Below are 25,660 nucleotides of genomic sequence, written 5' to 3'. Positions count from 1 at the left end.
TTCTTGCACGGACCGATCGTTTTGTGTCTTTACACATCAGTGTATCGTCACAAGCCGCAGGGTTTAATTTGGTTCTGTTTGTTTGTTTGTTTGTTTGTTTATTGTATGTTTTAGCCGTTATTCCCATCCACTTCCATTATAAGACTGACAGACTGCAACAGTTTGTGTTAAAAATCTTCTTCTACTGAAGAAACAATGTCACCTACATCTTGGATGCCCTGGGGATAAGCAGATAAACATAAAATTTTTATTTTTGGGTGAACTATCCCTTTAAGAGCAGGTGTGGGACCTTACAGAAGGGGCTCACTTATTTTCCCAGCAAGTAGAAATGGAATTAAGACCTTTTGACCACCTTGCAATTTGAAACAGTATGTTTGTGAAAATAGCATAAATTGTTCTGTCGTTACTCTGATGGCTTTATCAGATACAGTCTCAGGAGGGAGTGTGTGGAAATGACACAGTTGAGGAATTGGCTGCATATGCATGTGTTTCTGTGTGCTGGGTTTCCCACTAAAAGGTGAGGGAATTTGTAGTTCTGTTCCAATAGAGCTAAACAGTATTTTAAGACATCATAGCTGCTCTCACAGTTAAAAAGCTGTTTCAGTAAGTATAAATTGGCATAAATATGCTGACTTTTTCTAAGGCAACAGTCTATGTATCTTTACAAAAATGTTCTTATTAAAAGTTTCTAACAAGGCTGCATTTATTGGATACAAAATGCAGTAAAAAAAAAAAAAAAAAAAAACATTTGTGGAATATTATAACAATAATTAAATATTTACATTTCAGTTAGGATGCTGCCTTCTACTGTAGCTTCCTATATATGCAGCACACAGGAAGGTTTTGGAACAGAGCTGTATGTGTGTGTCAGTGTGTGTGTGATCTTATCAGATCTGATTTAGTAGTGACTGAATGAGTGTGCTGCAGGTAATCTAGTAGTGAACTGAAAACCCGCCACAGTAGCTGAGGCAGTCTGAGAAGAAATTAAGCCCAGCACTGCTGATAGTGATATCACACTTACACCACACACATTTACAATGAGACTATCAGCCACCAGCCTACAGTGATCTCTTCAGCAGCTCTTCCTGTTTGTCGATAAACACACACAATCTGTCAGTGTCCAGGGTCATACACACCTCCACCATCATCATTTAAGACAGATGAGAGCCTGATGTGGTGCTATCAACCCAAACCATCACCACACAGCCCTGAAAAATAATAACCTGCCTGACTCAGAGTTCATTTACATGATACTCACATACGAAACTGTTTACAGTATTGCAAATTTAAATTTCATTTCAATGCCAACATGGTATTCTACATAGGCGATATTAAAAAAGCCATGACTGAATGCATTTTGTCTGCAGGAGTGAGGCATCTTGCTAGATAACTGCCAACTTTTATAAATATTCCTTCCAGGCATATGAATAAACAGTACATTACTTAATAGTACCATTTCTAAATGTACACTGACCGGTCACACCTCCCATAAGGCGCGAATCTCCCATTCCGACACAGCCAGACTTCTTAACAAAGCTTAACTGAACTGAAACCAAAGCCGTAAAAACACCGAGCACATTAAGGGAGGACTGAGCTCAGAGATTTTCTGGAAGATTAAAGCCAGAGGCTATTCCAGCAGGGGGTCCGGTGCTAAAGACCCAAACGCCAGTTAGTGGTGGACGGGGTCAGATCCGGTAGGTTATTCTCAGTGGTGGCTGATGTTTTTTACAACTTCTTCCAAAATCATCACGCTAACATCAGAGCTTTCACATGTTCCCCTGTCAAGCAATCAACTCCATACAGGGTTTCCAGGGGATTTGTTAATAAATGAAGATTAGAGGCATGTACCACATGGGACGATTAGTTTTACACAGGCCTTATCACTGTGACAGCGCAGAAGAAATAATATGCCGCGTACAGGACTCACACAAAAAACTGAGTAGGGAAAGCCATTTGATTGAATTTTAGTAAATGCTAAATAATGGCAATGCTCTGGCAAACCGCTATAGAGTTGGTGTCACTATTTAGTTAGAACCGGTGAATGCAGTTTACAGGTTTCATAGAAAGACAAGTGCTTGCAGAAAAAATAGCAATGCAAAAAACGCAAACACAATAACGTGAAATAAAACGTCATTGTGTTTGAAAGAATAGTGGCTTGATTAAGTGGTGGAAATAGCGGATGATGGGCACAGAACAGTAACAAATCTCTGAGACATTTACATTTCTATTTACATTTCTATTCTATTCTATTCTATTCTATTCTATTCTATTCTATTCTATCAGTTTAAATGCTTCAGTTATTCATATTATATTATTATAAACCTAATAAATAAAAGACCTCAAAAAGGGAATCCATGAGCAATATCTGCTTCATTTTTTCATATATTATATTATATTATATTATATTATATTATATTATATTATATTATATTATATTATATTATATTATATTATATTGTTTTATATTATATTTTTTTTATTATATTATATTATATTATATTATTACAAAGAATTTAAAAAAGTTTAAGTTAAAAAAAAAAGTTACCTGTTAAAATTTTTTTTTAACAGGTAACTTAAAATGTACATTATTTAGTTACATCAAGGGTCAAATCAAATATAAATAGCACATTAAAGTTAAAAGTTACACACTTTTTGTGTGTGCGCTGTACATGTCTGGTATAAAGAATGTTTTTGCTTTAGTGGTTTGTCATTTTTTGTGTGTGAGGTTTTGATGTTTGGTAAAGAAAAAAACTAAATAGAGGGAACATCGCTTATGACTCTTTTTCACTCTCTCTGTTCTCTGACCTCACTCTATTTTCCTTTCACTCAAGCCTGTTCACTTGGTTTGTAATAATGGAGTCCTGCCTCCTATCAGCCTACACCTAAAGAATCTTCCAAAAAGAGCATCTTCGATTGGCATGAATTTCCAGGCTAGTTTAATCTTTAGATAGTCTTTCTTGTGGAAGTCTTATCTGTTAAGCTAGGAGAACAAGCATTTCAATGAACCCTCCACAGAAACTACAGATACAAGTAAATTATGTCATCACCTTTTGTCTTTTCAGATCTTTTCTGGCCCTCTGAATCTCACACACACAGCACGTGACATTACTTCACACATCTCTGTAACCAATGCAGGAAAACAGAGAACAACTGACTGCTTTATCTCTCACACATTCTCAAATTCGTTCCCGCATGATCGTACCTTGTGGTTCTTGCCGTAGCGGTAGATCATCCAGTCCTCTCCGTTAGTGCTGATCTCCAGCTTAAAAGTGGTGACAAAGTAGGGCTTGTGTGTCTCTTTGGAGACTGCTCCCTGGGTGGCGATGCCCGTGAGGACCTTCAGGAAGTGCAGGTCCACCTAAGGAGAAAAAAAAAAGAAAATTGAATTAAATCATGTTGCGATAAGGATTTTTGTTGTAATTAACTGTGACAGGACATTTTTTCGATTGCTTGGTTTCTATTTCTGTGGGTTGTGCTGGGTAGCCACATCCACCCAAGATCATGGTCCACATTAAAGTATTTGATCAAACATGCAAAGTCGTGGCCTAATGGTTAGAGAGACTGACTCCTAACCCTAAGGTTGTGGGTTCGAGTCTCGGGCCGGCAATACCACGACTGAGGTGCCCTTGAGCAAGGCACCGAACCCCCAAATGCTACCCAGGCGACACAGCATAAATGACTGCTCACTGCTCTGGGTGTGTGTTCACGGTGTGTGTGTGTTCACTGCTGTGTGTGTGCACTTTAGATGGGATAAATGCAGAGCATGAATTCTGAGTATGGGTCATCATACTTGGCTGTATGTCATGTCACTTTCACTTAAATATCTTCAGATTGGTTGTGATTTTCATATCACAGTTTGATGCCTAGTGTTTGACAAATGTCACGTACTAAAAAGTTAAATGCTTAGGATAAGAGATTTAAACAAAGCCTTAGTTATAAATATGTCAACTAAGCTTTTTATATTTTGTAATTTTTCATATTTTTTATATTTATATAATTTTTTGTTTTTCCTTTTAAGTTGTCACTCTATGATTGTTTTTCTTTTTTTTTATAATTTCATATTATATATTTTTTAATTAAAGTTTAAATATTTCTGTCCTTTTAAAATTGAGTCACTGTGTTAAAGGACATTATTTAACATTTAATTATACTAAAACTAAATAAACATTTAAATAATGTTTAAATTATTTTAAATATCACATTTCTCAGAGCCATCTAGTGTTACGGTATACTGTGATAAATTCAAAACCAAATTTTAAAAAAATTTGGGGAAAAAAAATAACTTTTTTTTTTAACTTCAATTCAGTTTGTTTTGGAGTCATGAACATATTATTTTAGTGTTTGATTTTCCAGTTATATTACTTTATTTTAGTTAAGGAAAATGTCTTCATATGGTTTTTGTTTCCTTAGCAATCCCCACTAAAATCAGGATGATGAGAGAATGAGATAAGTAATGAAGCAGAAGGGGAGATGAGAGAGGGATGTCAGAGGAATGAGATAGAGGGAAGAGCTGAAAGATGGATAGAGCTGTGGGAATATGAGGCTTCCCCTCCCTGCAGATCACGGGCGGCAGCGAAGGTGTTATCAGAGCCTTAAGATCAATCACCTGAGCACTGATCGATACTAACCACCTTCATTCAACTCTCCCTCACTCCACAGATTATCACCCTCCCTCGCTCCCTAGACCCCCACTCCACAACAATGATGATGAAGAAGATGATGATGATGATAATGATGATGATAGCTGTGCAAGAGCTGCCTCTCTGCCCCTCCGCCTCTACCGCAGTGAGGTCCTTAATCAGGCATTCAGCTCCTGTCCTAGAGGAGGGCTGTTACCCATGATCCTCGGCTCTCCCTGCTCAGTGGGATGTCATCTGAACATGAGCGTGAAAATGCAGCGTTTGTTATCTGTCAGAGAGACAGGTGTGGCTTTCACACACAGATACGAGCACACACACACACCTAGAACCTTCTGTAAAGCTGCTTAGGGCCACAGACAAACACACCTAGACAAAAAAATCAATAGAACCAGGGACTGCTGCTAACTATTTATTCCTAGAAAAGGACCCTCATCAATCAAGTGGCTGTTACCATCAGAGCGGGCTGTGCATCATCAACCCCTGCATGTGCCCAGAGACCAGGAAGAGAGAGAGAAAGATGTAGCCTACAACGTCTGAGAAGTGAGTCCCTGATGAATAGTAATAAAGAGAGAGGGAGAGAAACAATGGAAAAAGAGCATAAGAGAAGATCTGATGAGATGTTAAAGAGATGTTCTTGGTTTAATACAAGTTAAATGTCATCATCAGCATCGATGGAATAATGTTGAATACCACAGAAGATATTTTTGTCTCTTTTCTCAGTAAAAAAAAGAAGATTTACATGGTCATAATACTGAGCAAAATATAATATAATATAATATAATATAATATAATATAATATAATATAATATAATATAATATAATATAATATAATAAGGCCCTTGTAAGTGCCCATTTACCACTATTTTTGCTAAAAAAAAATAAAATAAAATAAAATCAACTGAAATTAGATTCCTTTACAATAGTGAATGGCTCTTTTTGTTGGCCATTATTTTGAAAAAGTAAGTTTTTAACAATTAGTCTGAATTTGCAAGTGCCATACTGCAACCATTATTTTTTTCAAAATAAAATAAAATAAAATAAAATAAAATAAAATAAAATAAAATAAAATAAAATAAAATAAAATAAAATAAAATAAAATAAAATAAAATAATTAAGTTAAATATAATTAAATTAAATAATTATTTTGAAACATTAAGTTTTTAACAAAGGGCTTCAACTGTGCCTAACTGTAACCATTATTTTTGCTTTAATAAACACAAAACAAAACAAAATAGAAATGTAAATTAAACTAAAATATGGTAAAAGTTAAGTACAACTCTACAACTCAAATAATCTTCTATTGTAAATAGCATTATGCCGCAGATGCTTTCAACAACAGATCTTAACTCGTATTGTGCCCACAGCATTCCTTTAAGGTAACTTCATCAGTTAGTTTACCCTGAAACCCAGAATGTATCGATGAATATCAATTGTATGCGGATCTCAGCTGCATGTAAACACCTAAAACAGAACAACCTCTCTTATTCTGAACACACACACAACAAAGCCAAAGCGTCTGGGTGAAGTATGGTCCTCGGGCATGTTGGCATTTACGACAGCTGTTTGTCAAGATGGATGTCTGTGCCATGGACCCTGAGAGCGACACAGTGATGTCAGGTGTTAACACAACACAACAGCTGCTCTACCAGAAGCCCACAACTCAGCAGCATCCTGACACCAATACGACACACCACTTAAAGTAACACCAAAATTAATGAGTCTCATTCTGAAGGCCTGGTGTTGCACCTAACCTGGGTGACTTCCTGTCAGAATCAGAAATCTCAAATCCACATGTCCATTCACAAGCATTTTGAGATTGCACAATGCATGTAAGTTGAGAGTGATGGGAACTTGTTCCCTGTTTTCTCCCCTTTGCAGACATGGAAATGAGAGAGAGGAAACCTCACCTGGATGTATTCTTTGTTGCTGTCCTCATTGGGCGTCCAAGCGTTATCTTCAAAGTTAAGCCGAGCCTGTCTTGGGGACCATCGGCCATCATAGAAGGAGGATGACGCAGAGATCTGGTCGTCGCTAATCTTGTTTGACTCCATGCCAAGAGCATTACTGCAGTGGAAATCTGAGGAACACAGAGTTTTTCTTATATTAAATCTGAGATAAAAGACAGACATGCAAATAAACAGCAATGTTGAAGAGTAACTAAAATCAGGGCTGTTACTAACTTTGTAGTCTGATTCATTTTATTGAATCATATTGAATTAGTTTTTTTAGTTGATGTATTTTTTTTTTTTTTAAAAGACACCCTCTTAAGTAGCTTCCATTTAGTTAGCTACTTTTTTATTACTAGCAAACTACATTTTCGTATTGGTAGCTAGACCAACAGTTCAGTTTCAAAGCTGAAAGAAAAACATCACTTACTGTCATTGACCTCCTTGAGAGTCATGTTGTAGCGGGCAGAAAAGCCATCTTTGGCCACGGCCATATCCGTATGAAAGGACAGAGAGAGGATACCAGTGGACGACTGTATTTCAGAGGGGATTTTGGTACCACAGTGCCGCCCAATCAGAGGTCCCACTGCAAAACACACAAATGTAGATGGTTTCTCAGTGCCGGGATGTGAACGGGTGTCATTTTGTTCCAGCCGGCCACTCATAAGATAAGGCTGGTTATTCTGTTTATGTGCCTACAACCTATAGAACACCACCTCTCTGAATTCTGGGGCATTTACCTGTCAACAAATGTATGTGATTTAGTTTGGTCAGGATGTAATGTTGTAGAGAGGCTGCTGTCTCTCTGTAATGAATCCATCGTCCATCCTGACACACACATAGGCACTTACACACACACACACACACACACACACACACACACACACACACACACACACACACACACACACACACACACACACACACACACACACACACACACACACGCGCACACACACACACACACAGAGTCCCGGATGGATGAAATAGCCTTGTATCAATCAAGTACATTGATTTTCTTCTGGGAAGGGGCTTTAATACCACAAGTGCTCTCAAAAGATAGCTTGAAATAACTCTTTCTCTCACCTTTGATGGTGTTGATGATCGAATCAGGTGGCTACTGTATACTACTTTGATCAGGATGCTATCTGTGTGTGTATGTGTGTGAATCTTGCTTGTTGAAAGTTGCTTACAGTCCCCCTCAAAAACCACTTTTCATAAATAAAGGTAAATACAATCAGGCCCAAGTCTCGCACATTCACAGAAAACTCCTTACTTCTGAGCTGAAAAATAAGGGGGATATTATAAAAGAATATATTACACAAATGAATATAATTATATTTTTAAAAGGAAAATTAAGATGTTCTTCACTTATTTTAATTATGAATAATGAAAATATGGTGGAAAATATGTCAGAGAAATGTAAAGATATTGACAGGGGAAAAAAATATAAAATCTATTGAAAATAATTAATATTATATAATATAATAATAATATAATATTAAGCAGTATTTTTTCATAAGGCAAATAAAGATGTTTTTGCACAGTTAAACATATTTTCCGCTGTATTTTCATAACAGTAATAAATATGGATTGGACAATACTACAATAACATACAAACACATTACAGTAATGAGTATTTGCTTTTTTATTGTTATATTATATAATGAGAATTGTACTACTAGCTGGTGAACCTGATGATCTTGGTCAAGCTGGTTAGATTTATTAGACCACCTTAAATATACTGTTGTGTTTTAGTGTCTACAGTTATTGTTTGTGTGATAACATGTGCATGTGCAGTGCTACAATATGAAGCCCAGCCCCGAGGCAGAAGGGCAATGGTGGGGGCAGTATGGGGGTTTTAGGGCTGAAGCATTAATAAGACAGCTGGGGGGAAATGTGTATTCTACAGCGCTCTGTTCCAGACAAGGATTAAATCCTATTGCAGTGTTATTCACACCCCATTTTCACTTTCCTGATAAAGGCTACCATGGCTGCTGTTACCCCCCGTCCTCCATCTCCTCCAACCTTACGTGCAGAAGAATATGGGTTCTGTGGCTTTTTGGCCCCGCCTGGTGCAGATAAGGCAAAACAAGGCCCTGGGCTCCACTTTCATCTGCCAACGCTTGCTACTAAAATAGCTCCAGCGGCAGCCGCAGTAACAGCACGACAGCAATGTGCCTGAGCTTCATACCGGTGGAGCTGCAAGCGCAGCGGCCAACAAACTGGTGGTGCATGTCACAGGGCAAGAGCGAACAGCTGTATAGACTGGTGGATAAACCAACCAGATGGCCCATAGTGTGATAGTGAATGGTATGTGGATTAGAAATCATTAAGTGACCAAATTATGTATGGCAGACATGCAACATACTGATCTCAAAGCAGACAATGAGGTCAGAGGGAAATGGGAAATGCAATCCTCTTAAAGTCACGGGTGGTCTGGACTTTGGAATACCGTGGTCTAATCCGAACCCCGACTGTAAATCCAAACAGAATTCTTCAGGATTACAACATCTAGACTCACCCTGCGGGAGGCCATCCCACACTTCTAGCCAGTCGTACTTGCACTCGCTCTCTGAGCCCTGCAAGGGGTCGTTCTCCAGGTCGAAAGTCAGGAAGGTGAGGGTGACGTCCATGTGAGGAGGGACGATGATGATGAAGGTGCACTCCAGATTGTGGGGGTATTTGTCAGGGAAGCCGGGTGACTCGATCACACCTGATGGACTGGTGAAGTTTCTGGAACAGTCGGAGCCGGAGGGAGAGAAATCAGAAAATATGTGAATACAGCAGCTGAAACACACCGTTACGTGCATGTGTAAGACATGATGCTTTTGTATTGACCAAAATCTCAGAGAGTGGACATGTCCTAAAGGGACAGGAGAGACACATTACTTGCTTTCTTTTGTCTATCACACACAGAGAAATAGACACACTTGATTAGCTTTCTGACAAAAAATAATTGATGTTAACAAAAATGTGGAACATTCATCAAAGTGAAGCTTTAAATCTGTACAGAAAAAGCCTTCATCTACAAAAGTGCTGAATTAGAATGATTTCCCATCCCTGCAGCTGCTGTCAATATTCAGCTCCCGCTATAGTCTGAGACGGCACTCAGCGATTTTCATGCTGCATGTTTGTGTCTAATGAAGGAGAGATTTCTGTGACATAGACTGACATGCTGTAAGTTAAGATGTCATTTTAGGACATGATGCTGTATGATACGCATCTCAGTTTAACTTTGTGCTAGAACTGTAAAAGCAAACACACTTTTTCACTCTCTTCAATTTTAGCATTCCAGCGAATCAGTTCATTTAGATGGTTCTTGTAATGAACAAATCCATTAAAAGGTTAACTGAATGGAGTCCCATAGATAGCATCACTTTATTTTAGACTTTTATATAATTTGGATTTATTAATGCATTGTGATGATATGTTTTATAAAGCTACGTCAAATGCTTCATGCATTGCTACACTATTAACAATGCTCCTTTTTTGCCTGTGAAATTTCACTAATGTGATCACACCTTTAAAAGCAAAGATTATCATACTGTAACAAGCCAAGTCTTTTTTTCTAATCTTTACAGTATCGCCAAACAATTTAATTGTATGAAAAAGAGCAGATTGGACATTCTGCTAAACATCTCCTTTTGTGTTACACAATGAAAAGAATATCACAATGGTTTGGAACAATGATAAAATAATGACAGGATTTTCATATCTGCGTGAACTATCCCTTTAAGGCTGTGTAGCAAACCTGTATAGTTTCGAACTGGTATTAAGCCTATGCTGGATAGTGTTTGGCCTTTTATCACAGAGTTAGTGTTCCTTGTGCTAACACATGCACAGTCATGCTTCACCTTCAGCCGTGACACACGTCCTACACACCAGCCTTTGACAAGATGCACAGCATGTTCATGTGTAATGCCACCTTTTCAGAGGCATGCAGAGTCACTGTGCTCATACTAATGCACAGCACATGAAATCCCTTGATATTTTCCTGTAATCTCAAAGGATCTCAGTTTGAGGCACAGGAAGTGCCACTTGCATTATTTAAAAAATAAAAGTACAGAGGAGAGAGAAAGTAAGAGAGATAGTTTGAGGAGCTGTCAGGGGCTGTGGGGCTAAAATATCAACGGATCAGAGAACAAACGCTCTGTGATCTGTGACTCTTAACTCTTCAATAACTGAAATGCTTTAACTATTTCTGTGCTCGCCAAGCAGCTGTGTGGGAACTCGGTGTACAACCGCACAGCCTGGGAATGACAACTGTGCTTCACACAACCTCATATCACCTTTACACATACTGGGACTGATTTCTTCATTCCAGACTGTCATCTTGCTACACAAATAGTCCCGTTTCAAAATTAACAGAGCACTATTTAAAGTACTACAGCCGCAGACTGCAGTATAATGTCTGAGGCCTCAATAACAGGTCAGTGACCCCATATGGATGGGTTCAGACCTGCCCTTGAGACTCACAAACATGCTCACTCACACAGATGCTCTCATGCACAAGAGTCTGCAGAGATTCTAGTATGTGGCAGTTTAGAGGTCCTTTTTTGAGGTCAAAATGTTATGAGTTTTGAACATTTTTAATAAACCAAAAGTAAACATGCCAAACCTCGACCTGGGTGGAACTTTACCTGTACCCCAATTTACCTATAACACCATGTTCAGTCCGATCTGTGCCACATTTTGGACACAATGACTGTATACAGCTACACTTTTCAGTAAACATCACATAAAGATCACATAAGTGCATTCTTCAAGGGTCTGACACAATCACAGATGGATTAATCGAAGCCACCTCAGAGTAAAAAAAAAAAAAAAAAGAAGATAATTGTGACTATTAGTAATTGCGACTATTTTTCTAGCTTAGAAGACACAACTGAGAAATTAAAATTAAACTGTTTTTATTTATTTTTTGTATTAATTATGAATGGTTATTTAATAGCATATTTTAATAACTTATTTAAAATATTTTTATAATTATTTATTTTAAAATTATTGGTTTATTATATTTTATTTGTATTATCATGAATTAAACTCAAAGGTGAATTTTCCCTTTGTCACTGCATTAATTTTCCTCCACTCTCTGACACTTTAATACCACAAACATTTATTTTTCATAATTGCAGTTTTAACTCTATATCTTGTAAATGTGACTTTATATCTCACAATGTGAATGTATTTTATTAAGTGCATTCCTGTAGCTCAAACATTTATGAATGGTGCAAGAAATGTCATGGTCATGGGTTCGATTCCCAGGGAATACAAGAACTGATAAAAAAATATATATATACCTTGAATTCAATGTCGCAAGTCACTTTGGATGAATGCAACTGCCAAATGCATAAATGTTTATTTGTTTTAAACTTTATTTCACAATTTCCTTTATATTATTTCTTCTAAGGCTGTAACCAGCTTTCATTGAGTTTGGTGGTGACAGCTGCATTAATCACATATTTTTAGGGAGACTAATATGATAGACAAGGGGGCCTGAAGCCCCCTTAAATAGGGTGTAGAATCACCTCGGCTCGTGCACCAAGGGACACACAGGAAACAAGGGGCTGTCTGGCACCCAAGCAGCTGAGAGAGAGACAGGTCCCAGAGAGACAGCAGGCCAGGGTTAATATTACACCCTCCTGCACTGATACAGCACACTACATCTGTTCAAGGCCTCCGTGTGTATGTGTCTGTGTGTGTCTGTGTGTGTGTGTGTGTGTGTGTGTGTGTGTGTGTGTATGAATGTGTCGAACTCACATCCTTGGCAAATGGTCATGCATTTCCACTAGCACCTGCTTGCAGACGTCTCATGTTTGAATGTTACAGTATTTCTCTGTAACACACACTCTGTAACACTCTCTTTCCTTATTGTTTCTCCCATTTGCAGTGATCAGTGATATAAATAACTCATCACATACAGTATGTTTACATGGGTGAAATGCAGCTCTAAAACAATTCCCAGCACATCTTGAAAGGGACTGAACCAGCGTATTCCTGTCCACACAGCTTCTATCTAGCTACGCATAATGTTACATTCTGCAAAGTGTACTTGCAAAAGATTTTGAAACTGTTATTTCTTAAAACTGTCTAATGTCTCTGGGCTCTGGCTTACTAATTCTTCTTTTGGAAATGGGAATCAAATTCATTTCAAACATTTTTTTTCATCACAGACATTAAGTAAATCTAAAACCAAAATTAATTGCCCTTTCATGGCTTGGGTAAAATATAATTTATATTTAATTTGATATAAATTTTGTACCAGATGTCAAGCCAAGAATTTGATATGAAATGTTTGAGTTCATACTGAGACTTTTGATCGGGTTACACTAGGAAAATCTAATGATTTTGAGATCTCATTGCTCACTCTAGAATTGGGATACTACTACTACTACTACTACTACTACTACTAAATTATTAATAATTATTCAATAAACAAATATAAAAATAACATTTTAAAGATGTTTTTTTTACACTTATTTATTGAAAAAAATTGTTATTTATCTAAGTTTATTTGTATTATTAATTGAAAATTAATCCCATTTCTGAATTGTCTTTTCCTTTTAGCGATGCATTTTATTTCCCCCTATTCCTTGTCACTTTAATACCACATAAACACAGTTGTGTGAAAACATGCAGATGGGCATGTTCCCTCCATTACTGGGTCAGTTGTGCTGTCACATGCCTATACCCTGCAGTAGTGACATTATGCTTTACTACAGCTTGTTTCTCAGACAGGCTGTGTGTATGTGTGTGCATATATCAGAGCGTATATTTGAGTGTATGAGACGCTGCCAGTCATGCGCTGACCCCTCATACTCACACCACCTCAGACGGGCAGACAGTATGCCAGACCCCCGCTGAGCTGCTACTGTACTGGGCTAAAGTATGCATGAGTGACCCCGATGCCATCAGCCTTTTTATTGGCTCTCATTAATTCATGTTTGTGAGCATGGTAAAAACAGCCCCCCTGCAGAAAGATGGGGGAACTCTCCCCCCATCCCTCTTCCAGCAAGGGAAAGCTGCGTCTGGGCTGTGGGTTGGAGGCTTAGTGCCGGGATTGGCATGTGTGGCTGGGTCTGTCTGTGGCCAGAGGGAAATGGGGGGCTGTTATTAAGGAGCATTGCTGGGTAGAATAGGAATGTTTGTCATGGATGAGTGAATGTATGTGTGTAAGAGATTACAGTACTATATGTGTGAAGTATGCTGGCATGATTTTTATCTAAGCCATACGACATACAGTACATGAACAATGATGCAGATGTTGTGCACGTTTGTTTATGAATATGTGTATGGGTATTCCTAGCTATTAAAAATTCACTTGCACTTTAGCAAAGTTTGCCACCATCTCAATATTTGTTTAAAGGAGTAGTTGGCTCAAAAATTTTAATTTGTTCAGTATTTATTCACCCTCATGTCACTCCAGACCTTTATAATGATATGTTTTTTCCATGGACAAAACGCAAAGCGAGAAATGTCACACACTCCTTTTCCACAACAACAATGATTCATAGTGACCATGTCTGTCTATTTATTTAAAATATAAATCTTTTAGAACATTATAAAAAGTCTTCACAATTTAATTCATCATTGTTGAATAAAAGTCTATTTTTTTTTTTTAAATCTTACTCTTCTTCATCATAAAAATAAAACATTTCATTGCTCTGATCTGATAATTCTAATAGTAGAAGTGATGCAGTGACTACTAGATGAGCATCACTTTGACTGTAGGGCAGTTGCGTTGTGAGCTGTAATTGGCTATTCTTGAACTCCACGGATGAAGACCTGATTGGCTGAGAGTTTTTATATTGTAACTGTGGCAACAGGATCATGTGGTTAAGTATATGGTTGAGTAAACTAAATGCTTATTATGAATGAGGTTCAGATGTAAGTCAGTATGTAAGGTCACTGGGCTTTCTAACACTCTGAATGCAGCAACTAAACAGCATTATAAGGATGCCTGATGTTGACCATTTGAAAACAAATGTCTGGTTTGGGGTGTTTTCCCATGAGCTCTTCCTACTTCACACATTAATTCTGCAAGATAGGAGCTGGCTGAAGCTTCAGACAGCTGAAGAAATAACACATTTTACTCTCAAGGGCAGCGGCTGAATCCCCAAGCGTGGTGGCACAGGTAGCTGCTGGGCAGCTCAAGGGCAACAAGATACTGATTTCCTGTGTGCATCAGGAGCTGGGGAATTGATGTGATGTTTCCACCCAGCAGGCTGTGCAGCACAAGGCGGACACACCTCCAGGCTGTGTATTTACCCAAGATCCCTATCACTGCTAGAGAAAACTTTCCTAGCCACGCCAGGACATGTCCAGTACACTCACCACCAATACAAATAAACAACAGTTGCACTCAGGGATTCTGGGATGTGTTTCAATTGCTGCTGCTGTTTTGTATTTTCCTTTCAAGATCATTTTCCCTCTCTCTTTTACTAAATTTCTTTAAATAATGTAATTTATTCCTGTAATGGCAAAGCTGAATTTTCAGCATCATTACTTCAGTCTTGACTGAGTGTCACATGATTCATCAGAAATCATTCTAATATGCTGATTTGCTGCTCAAGAAATATTTCTTCTTATTATAAATGGTGAAAATAGATGAGCTGCTTAATTTTTGTAGAAAAACTGTTTTCAGGATTATTCGATGAATAGAAAGCTCAAAAGAAAAGATCTGAAAAATAAATATTTTGTAACATTATAAATATCTTTACTGTCACTTTTGACTCATTTAATACATTCTTTCTAAAAGTATTAATTTATTTTAAAAAATTGACCATAAACTTTTGAGGTACACATTTACACTTTTTAAACAAAATTTGTGGTATGCATCAGAGCATGTGCGTTACTGACAAATATATATGTTTATAATTGAAAAGAAATCTTTATATAACACCAAATCATCAAGTCATAAACAAACACACTTCTTCAAATTCATCAAAATTCAGTAAAAAAAAATATCTCTTTGTCTTTGTTTGAACACGCACACATCCACACACACACTCCCACACATTTTCACACGCATCCTCTGAATATAATGAGATCTTGTTAATGCCATGGCAACTGCGAGCTTCCACACACCAACGGGTCTCATCATTATTGCTTGTTTATGATTAAAAAAACCTGCGACCTGCCGTTGTTATAGTGTTCATCACTGTCTCCGTTCGTACCTCTGCGCAGTGTTAGCCAGGTTGCTATGGAGCTCTCACACTATCAGATCACACTCAACGGATTGTGTCATCACTTCCTCCGTAAAGCGGGAGGTGTGGGGCCTCTGTTCGTGATAAAGCGTTCACTGAGATCTCTCAGCATCGGGAGTCCACACTGAGTGAGTTTAGCTTGTCATCCATCTGGTGGATCTCATTAAGGACTTGTTTTTGTGTTTCAGTCCCTCAGAAGCAACTGCCACTCCTCTGTAGACCTGAACCCACCGACTGCAAAGTACTAACTACTCATTTCCGACCATTGCCTTCCTCCAGCTTCATGACAGCTGCTCTGCACTACTGTGGGGAACTAAGAGGAAAGACCCTCACGTTGTGTTAGTAACCCCAGCTGCCCTGCCCCAGTCGACCTCAGGGGAGGGTAGATCAGGAGTCAATTAAAAAGGCATTCCCGGAATGCTTTCAGAAGGTTGAAAAAGAACAAGGGATGTCTCCATGCTGTTTATTTTGCCCGCCAGCAGCCGCCTTGATCTGAATTTGTGCCGGTGTGTGTCGACCAGGCTCCGTGAAGGAGAGAGAAATCGTACAATGTTAGAAGTCACCAGAGGTCAGCTACAGTGAATCTGGCTGCTCAGAGGGCATTCATACATGCAGTAGCGACAAAACAACCCAAAGTGATTTCACTGCAAAAATGTTATTTTTTAGCAGCACAAAATAAATAAAAATAATATGTATATATATATATATACATACATTAGCAAAATAGAATAATCAAATAATCAAAACAATAAATTTCAAAGTTATGGCCAGTTGCGCAGACCACCAATAACATCAGGGCATCTTACATTTGGAGCAATCAGAGTTTAGAATTAAAAAATTGTTCCTTTTTAATTTGTAAATTAGAAGTGGTCACACCCTACAGGAAGTTTAATTGGAGTTTGAATTCAAACAAAATAAAAAAAAAAAAAAAAAAAAAAAAAAAATTGAATTGTAGGAAATGCATTCTGTAAAAACAAAATGTTCCTTCACCCTAGAAGAAATATACAAACTACATTTTTCTATAGACTTTTCAAAATTATAATACAATATCAATCGACTCATCTATCCATCCATCTTCCGTTTATCTACCCCTTTATTTATCCATCCACCTATTCATCCACTCATCCTTCCAAACTTCAAGGTTTACTTTACTTCCTTACTTTAGTCAACTTTTCTCTTAAAACTTCCAAATGAGACTCAAGGAAAAATGTAAAGGTTGTCTAGATAAACTTTGATTTTGTCGTTAAAAATTACAGTTACATGAATTTCAATTCATTTTAATTTTACTTCCTTACATTCACATTCAAATTGCAAGTATGCATCTGGTTTGCTATCTCAATTCAAATTCAGTTCAAATGAAAGAACTCAATTGCAATTCGAAAGCCATTCTGAATTCAGTTCGGAATGATGCATAACCTTGCTATGACCTCCAGCGCTAAAATCACTCCAGAGGAAAGGAGCTTATGGTGACCACTACATTTGATCCAATAACAGCTTTTCCCTCCAATCCATAAAAGCCATTTGAAACTTGTCATAAATGGTAATCCTGTCTTCCTGCTTCTGAATTCCCCAATCAGAGCCTTTCCCTCCAGTTTACAAAACCGAATCTACACTTCTACACCACAAGTAATAAAACTGGTGGGCTGTCAATGACACTAGCTGACCAATAGGGACTCTTCCCTCCGACTGACAAGAGCCAATCAACACTTCTCAGGCAGATGGGATTTGACACATAGCAGCCCATGCTGCAAGGAGTGGAGGGTAGACAAAGGAAGAGGTAAGGTACGAGTTTCCTGTGTGAAAGGAAGAATTTGTGATACGTGCTAAGAGAGACAGTTGCATCGACATAGAAATCCTGCTTTCTTTACAGGCTCAATGGACCCACATGAACCCTCCACACAGTGTAAATGCTTTGTTAGTACAAGCGCTTGAACAGAAGACTCTTGCTTTAAGCACACAGGAGAGATGCGTAAACAGCAGGTGAGGTTTTGACACTGCATTGTTTATGATAAACTACATCCTCCTGGGTAGCACATGCTTACCTGTCTTATAGATTTCATAACGCAGCGAAAACCCTGCCCCTTGGTGGGCGTAGTCAGAGACGAATTTGATGAGCAGAACTGGGCCTGAGGAGATGATCGCAGGGGGTGCGATGTTACTGCAGTGTCTCCCCAACAGATCAGCGTTCTCTGAGTTCCCATCCCGGATCTCAATGAAGTCATATCTATGGAGAAGACCAAACACAGGGGCATTTATACAAGAGGTCAAGGGCATTAGGCAACCATCAAATGGTCACACAAGCTGTGTGACTCTCTAATGACGCTTTTCCACTGCATGGTATGGCACGGTTCGGTAAAGTTCACTTTTGGGGGGTTTTCCACTGGGTACAGTACCTGGTATTTTTTTAGTACCACCTCGGTTGAGGTTCCAAGTACCATTACCAAAATGTGACGTGTAAACTCTGCTGATCACTGATTGGGGAGAGAGAATCGTCACTACCTGCGTCACTGAACTTGCGACAAAAACGCAACAGAACCGCTAGATTTAAATCAGCACAGCCAGCGAAGGATCGAACGTAACTGTTTTGAAGGAGCGCACCTTTTTTAAAAAACAAAAAATGGCTGTTTCGTTGTCTGTTAAGGAAGTACAGACGTTCCTCTCGTTGATAGCAGAAGAGCGGATCCAGTATGAGGGCTGTGGAATGAAAATGTTTTTCAAGAATGGTGGCAGTAGAGATGGCGCAACTATAACAACATGTGAATAATCCCATCCACTCTAAACAGACAAAGCTTCAGTGAAAATGCAAGCCGAGCCGTACTGAGCCGAGCCAAGTCGTACCACACAGTGGAAGAGCGCCATAAATGGGAACGGATACCAGAACTTGTGCTAGAAACACTGTCTGATACGATAATTATGTTAATGTTATGGCCAATTATTGATAAATGAAAAATTTACTTTTACATTTAAGATTACATTTAGTGTTAATAAATTATTTTATAACTTCAAGAGATGACAAAGGCAATATAAATATAAAATAGAGAAAACGGGCATATACTCAACATTAACAAATGCTGATAAATAAATAAAAAAACTCTAATATTGGTAGCAATGTTTTGTGCATACCCAATTGGAAAGCAGTCCATCATAATATTTCCTCATAGAAAGGAATTAAAAGATTTTTTCATGACTGTAAACACAACCGATAGAGCAGATTCACAACATAATGTGTTAAAGGTCTGTCTGTTCTGCTGCCTCTACATAATGAGTTTGATCTTTTCTTGTTTTGTTTTTCCCCCTCTTAAGTCTCAAGATACAAACAGCCTTGCCAGAAGAAATTAGAATGGGATTGTGGTTAAAAGGTGTTTGATCTCAATTAACTATGAAACTATGTCAGTTATATACACCTAACACGCTCTGCCTGGTTACTAAATAGATTTTTCCTCTGAAAAGCTTTAAAAATTGACCTGATGGCAGGTAAATTAAAAACAGCTAGAGAATCAGAAAAATAGAGAACTAAAAAGAAAGCCAATAAAAGGTGTATTATCTCTCTTTTGAAAATGTGAATCAAAGAGTTTCTTTTTTAAAATAACACATCAGACAGAAGTGATTCTGGGTCCAGCTGGCAGGCAGTGAGGGTAAAAAGCGCTGCTACTTAGCACAGTGCTGTCGTGTTAATAAGGCTGAGGTTTATGTAGCTGTACTAGCAGAAGAGCATCACTCCACACAGCAAGTTGTGCCTCATTTAACCACCAATTCAGCAAGCCTGTGGACCCTCCAAACATCTGTACACTTCACTGCTAGAGAGTCTAAAACACTGCTCCAACTCAAGAGACAAGTGCACAGACAGAAATCAATGAGCCTTGAGTTGAAGAAACTATACTTTCTCTCCTCTGACAAATTTATTCGGCGTATTCCTAGAGGACAAATGCATTGCTTTGTCATAGTTTGGGAGACTTAATGGAGTTCTCAGTTAAGGCCCCAATATACTTCAAACGAAATCGAAGAATGAACTGATATGACTTAATTTCGATAATTTCATATAAATTCTTTAAATGTATCAAACTCCTATTTCTAGGAATTTCTGCCTGAAGAGCCTACAAACTTAAAGAATTAAACTTCTTTAAACTTTCAGCATTCAGTTTGTCTTGAGCACACTAACATCTTAATTCCTTCAACCCTGTCTGTTTGTCTTGTATTTGTCAGGTTCTGGGATTCAAAGTTTCTGTAAGAGTAAAGAAGGATATCCCAGGAGCCGAAGGCACCAGACACCCTCCCATCAAACATTTGTGTAGCCCTCCTCAGTGCCTTTGAAAACACATCCCACCTCAACCCGCACTTCTGTCTCTTTCCTCAAAATGACAGGACACTCTGTGATAAAGGATGAAAACATGACAGCCAGAGAGATGAAAGTACAGAGGAACCATCTGACAGATGCCAGCAGCTGTCTTTAACCAGCCTTAAACACACACAAAAACTCTCAAATCAACTCTCATACACACACACACTATTCTGTTCTCTTTTTAACATTTTAATGCTTTTCATTTCAAATCAGTACATAGTTAAAAGTTATTCTCACCTTTTCTGATTCATCACAATCATAAATGAACTAAGACATAAACCCTCTTACAAAAACAGCATTCCTAACACTAAGGACACATGCTGTGAGACCATTACAGTCACATGGGCAGCAAACAACAACACATACACAGGCTTCTCCTTTTTGTGGATGTGAGGGTAATTCGATTTTCATGTATCTTATTACTGAATGTTGTTTCTGGTGAATCTGTTTGGGGTAAGAATGCTGGCATTGTTGATCGACTCAAAAATGTGTTCATTCTACGTAAAAAGTTTTTTTTTTTTTTTTTACTGATTCTGTTTACTCTGTTGTACACTTTTCTATTCGTTTTCTTCCTTGTTTTCACTCTTATGTTACACCAGCAAATTAGGGTAAACAGGCTTTGGAACGCTGTGCTTGTGAATGTGTGTGTGTATGTGTGTGTGTTTGACTTGACCTCAGCAGAGTAATTATCTGCAGATGTACCCATCCTCCACCATCAGAGCCGCATGTTAATTGCCTTCACGCATTGTATCTATGAGCCAGGACACTTTTTCACACCTGCACAAACCTATCAAGCATCAAACGTCCCCTGCAGATCCAGGCATCTAGCAAGGCAAAAATGCACATATTTTTGCTGACACTATGTTGAGACTATTTTGTGTCTGACAGCAACATACTGCAAATGAGTGTCAGATATTAAGATAGTATTAAAAGTGAAGGTCATTTTTGCAGCAATAGTGTTTTTTTCTTTAGTGGATCACCTAGGCTGGACACCTTGAACAAAACCTCAAACAATTCTGGCTCTTTATTACAAAAATCAAATCAACATTACATACAAATGAGTAGGTTTAAACAATTCAAATATATCCTGATGTACAGTGTGGAAAAAATAATATTCATTTTGAACTTCACTAAAGATTACAATGACATTTCTGTTTCTTCTTAGTTACTACTGTTTCTTCTTAAAAAAAAAAAAAAAACTATAATTGTTGCAGAGGGACTATTTGCGGTGTAGGCCGGGGTGAAACCCGGAATGTTTGTTTGTTATTTTGCTTCCCCCCGGTCCTAGTTAAGTTGTTGCACACCGGATGTTTTGGTATGTGTTGTTGCCGTTTTTTTGCAAGCCAGTTTCTGTATTTGCTGCTGAGTTTAGTAAAGACGATAAACAGCAATGTCTGCGTGCATCTTTAAATACTCGGGTTATCACACTGGCGACGAGGATTTAAAAAACCGATAATAACCAAGCCAATGTTCCAGTAAGTCAGCCGGTTCTGCAGCGAAGAAGTTGGCAAATAATTAAACACAAGCTATGGCTGCTACTGTCGGCTCGCTCAGCGATTTTTCCGAGAAGGATGGTGACTGGGTGGAATATGTCGAGAGACTGGAGCACTTTTTCCTGGCTAATGACATTGTGGATGAGGAGAAACAACGATCAATCCTCCTGAGTGTGTGCGGGGCTAAAACGTACAGATTGATCCGAAATCTTGAAACGCCGCAGAAATCGGGAGAGATCGGGTTCAAAGAAATTGTGGAGATGGTGCAAAAATCACCTCAATCCCAAGCCCTCGGTGATTGTGCAGCGCTTCAAGTTTCACACGCATTCACGCAAGTCAGGAGTGACAGTGGCGGAGTTTGTGGCGGAACTGAGGCAGCTATCTGAGCACTGTGAGTTCAGGGCAGTGCTGGAGGACATGTTGCGGGACAGGTTAGTCTGTGGAATTAACGATGACGTCATTCAGCGCCGCTTATTGGGTGAAGCCACACTGACTTTCAAAAAGGCTTTGGACATTGCCCTAGCCATGGAGACGGCGGCAAACAACACGATGGACATAAAAAATGCAGGGGGAGGGACGCTATCAGATACTGCCCATTTTGTAGCAAAAGAAAGCAAAAGTAGTTCAGGAAGACCCACAGAGTGTTATCGTTGTGGGGGTCCGCATTTTGCGAATGACTGTGGCTTTAAAGACGCTGTTTGCCATAATTGCCAGAAAAGGGGGCATATTGCAAAAAAAGTGCAGGGGTGCTAAAAATAAACAGACAAAAGGATGGGGAAAAGCACCTAAGCCCAACACACATCACCTGCAGAGTGAGGATTTTTTGAGGAGCAGTGCTCATTCAACATGTTTAATATCCGTGGCCAGCCCCGGGCTCAGCCCATCTATGCAACAGTTAAGGTGAATGGCAAAGAGCTGAACATGGAAGTGGACACTGGGGCCTCAGCTTCAGTAATCAGTCAAACCACATTCAACAGGTTGTGGAGCTCAGGGGGTGCACCTGCAATGGAAGAGACAAGTATTAGGCTCAGAACGTACACGGGTGAGTGCATCCCACTCGCGGGGGCTATCAAGGTGGACATTGTATATCAAGAACAGCGGGCCGCGGTGACACTGCTTGTGGTCGAGGGGGAGGGACCGAGCTTGTTGGGGCGGGATCTCCTCCAGAAAATTCACCTGAATTGGGGACAGATCTGGGGTGAAATCAAACATACCACTGTGGTACAGGACATCATAGGGAAATATGCTGATGTCTTTAAAGAGGAATTGGGTACCCTCCGAGGGACCACAGTTAAACTGTGTGTGGACCCCAAAGCACAACCGCGTTTCTTCAAACCACGAACAGTACCATATGCCATGAAAGCTAAGGTTGAGGCGGAGTTGGAAAGGCTACAAAGGGCAGGGGTGATTGAGCCTGTGGAGTTTTCTGACTGGGCAGCCCCAATAGTGCCAGTGGTGAAGGAGGACGGGGAAGTGCGCATATGTGGGGATTACAAAATGACCATTAATCAGGCCTCACAGCTCGACACCTACCCCCTACCGCGAGTGGAGGACCTATTTGCTACACTAGCAGGTGGAAAAACATTCACTAAACTAGACATGAGTCACGCATATCAACAACTTTTGCTAGATGAAGACTCTAAGCAATATGTGACTATAAACACTCACAAGGGCCTATTCAAGTATAACCGCCTGGTGTTTGGCGTTGCCTCAAGCCCGGCTATTTTCCAACGCACCATGGACAATCTGTTTCAGAACATTCCCCAGGTTGCCGTCTATCCTGGATGACATTCTCGTCACAGGTAAAACAGAAGAGGAACACTTGCAAAACCTTGACCTGGTGTTAAATAGAATGTCTGAGGCTGGGCTGCGTCTGAAATGCAGTAAGTGTGTTTTTCAAGCTCCAAGTGTCACATATCTGGGCCATCGGATTTCAGCTCAGGGCTTGTCTCCAGTCGAAGACAAAGTGAGAGCAATTAAGGAAGCCCCAACACCAAAGGACATTGCAGAGCTTAGGTCGTTTCTGGGTCTAGTGAACTATTATGGGAAGTTTTTACCAGACCTCTCGACCGTGCTGGCCCCACTCTACCAGCTGCTACACAAAGGCTGTGTGTGGAGATGGCAGCAGGATCAGGACAACGCTTTCCAGCACGTAAAGGGACTGTTACACTCACACGACTGCTGGTACATTTTGACCCAGACAAGGAGGTAATTATATCGTGTGATGCCTCCCCGTATGGACTGGGGGCAGTTCTTTCGCACCGCATGGAGGATGGAAGTGAAAAGCCTATCAGCTATGTGTCACGTACTCTTACTGCAGCAGAAAAGGGGTACTCGCAATTAGAGAAGGAGGGCCTGGCGGTTGTTTTTGCAGTAAAGCGTTTCCACCACTACCTGTTTGGTCGCCCTTTTACCATCTTCACAGACCATAAGCCTCTAATGGGTCTGTTCAGTGAGACAAAGGGCATTCCACCCATGGCCTCAGCAAGAATACAGCGCTGGGCATTAACCCTGTCAGCATACCGTATAGCATAGAGTACAAGGCGGGGTAGCGACAATGCAAATGCTGATGCTTTTAGCCGTCTGCCTCTCCCAGACACACCACACCACACAGGCTTTCCCCCAGAGACTGTTTTTTCTGATGGACAGACTGTCACAGGCTCCAGTGACAGCAAAGCAAATAAAGCTGTGGACTGAAAGAGACCCAGTGTTGTCGCAGGTGAAGAGGTGGGTGATGCAGGGGTGGCCTGACACTGTGGAACAGGAGGGGTTCAAACCTTACGTCAAGCGCAAACTTGAATTAAGTGTCCTTGATGGCTGTCTCCTCTGGGGTTCCAGAGTGATTGTCCCACCCTCCAGGGCGGGCTCAAGTGATGGACGAGCTACATGAGGCCCACACCGGGGTTTCCCGTATGAAAAGTCTCGCCAGATCATTTGTGTGGTGGCCTGGGATGGACTGTGCTTTAGAAGAAAAGGTGAAGGTATGTTCTCAGTGTCAAAGCAACCTGAAGATGCCAGCGGCAGCGCCACTACACCCATGGCAGTGGCCCAGCTGTCCGTGGTCCAGACTTCACCTGGATTTTGCTGGCCCATTTATGGGTCGGATGTTTTTAGTGCTAGTGGATGCACACTCCAAGTGGCTCGAGGCACATATCATGTCAAATATTACTGCACCTACTACTACAGACACACTGAGAAGCATTTTCGCAACACATGGACTGCCAGACACAATTGTGACAGACAACGGGCCCACTTTCACCAGTGAGGTTTTCAAGGAGTTTATGGATAGAAACGGGATTCGTCATGTCTGCACGGCCCCCTATCATCCCGCGTCCAACGGCTTGGCAGAGCGGGCTGTGGAGACTTTCAAAGAGGGGCTGCGGAAGATGTCAGGACAATCGCTGGAAACCAAGCTCGCACGCTTCCTGTTTCAATACAGGATTACTCCACACACAACTACGGGAGTGTCTCCAGCTGAGATGTTGCTGGGGAGGAGACCAAAGTCTCATCTGGACCTCCTCCAGCCAGACATCAGAGCGAGGGTTGCCAGGTATCAGGAGGAGCAAAAAGCAAGGCGGGACCAACATGCCAAGGAGAGACATTTTCACCCAGGGGACAGAGTGTATGTCAAGAACTTTGCCATAGGTTCACCCTGGTTGCCAGGGGTAATCCACCGCCAGACAGGGCCAGTATCTTTTGTTGTGGAATTATGTGATGGTAGGCAGGTGCGCAGGCACCAAGATCACTTGCGGGTCCGCCATGATGGGGGAGGGAAGAGTTCTCACGGGGTTTCATGCAAAGTCAGTGGGGGCGGCTCTGCAGAGGCCGTGCCAATAGCTCCAGGGCACGCGGAAAATGTCACATGAGGGCCTGTCTGAGCCCTCAGAGGAGGCACCTGATGAATTGTCGGAGCGGGCAGCTACGGCTGACCCTGCTCAGAGCCTACCTGGGGGACCAGAGCCTGCCTCCAGTGCGGAGGACACCATTCCTGAGCTTAGGAGATCTAAGAGACAACACAAGCCTCCAAACAGAC

General features: G+C 40.2%; 1 protein-coding gene across 2 annotated transcripts in view; it reads right to left on the bottom strand.

Moving 5' to 3' along the window:
- LOC109095922 (neuropilin-2-like) overlaps nt 1-25,660 on the bottom strand; it is a 77,624-nt gene that overhangs the window by 33,787 nt on the left and 18,177 nt on the right. For both annotated transcript variants that reach the window (XM_042763415.1, XM_042763414.1), the window contains exons 3-7: nt 17,839-18,019; nt 9,111-9,339; nt 7,017-7,172; nt 6,548-6,717; nt 3,203-3,358 (exon numbers count right to left, since the gene is read on the bottom strand). In XM_042763415.1, the coding sequence (XP_042619349.1) occupies nt 3,203-3,358; nt 6,548-6,717; nt 7,017-7,172; nt 9,111-9,339; nt 17,839-18,019 (892 nt within the window). The remainder of the gene's footprint in view (nt 1-3,202; nt 3,359-6,547; nt 6,718-7,016; nt 7,173-9,110; nt 9,340-17,838; nt 18,020-25,660) is intronic.

This window comes from Cyprinus carpio, chromosome A9 (assembly GCF_018340385.1).
Source record: "Cyprinus carpio isolate SPL01 chromosome A9, ASM1834038v1, whole genome shotgun sequence".
Classification (NCBI taxonomy): domain Eukaryota; kingdom Metazoa; phylum Chordata; class Actinopteri; order Cypriniformes; family Cyprinidae; genus Cyprinus; species Cyprinus carpio.
The sequence above is the reverse complement of the archived record's forward strand: the minus strand, read 5'-3'. Positions and strand labels throughout refer to the sequence as shown.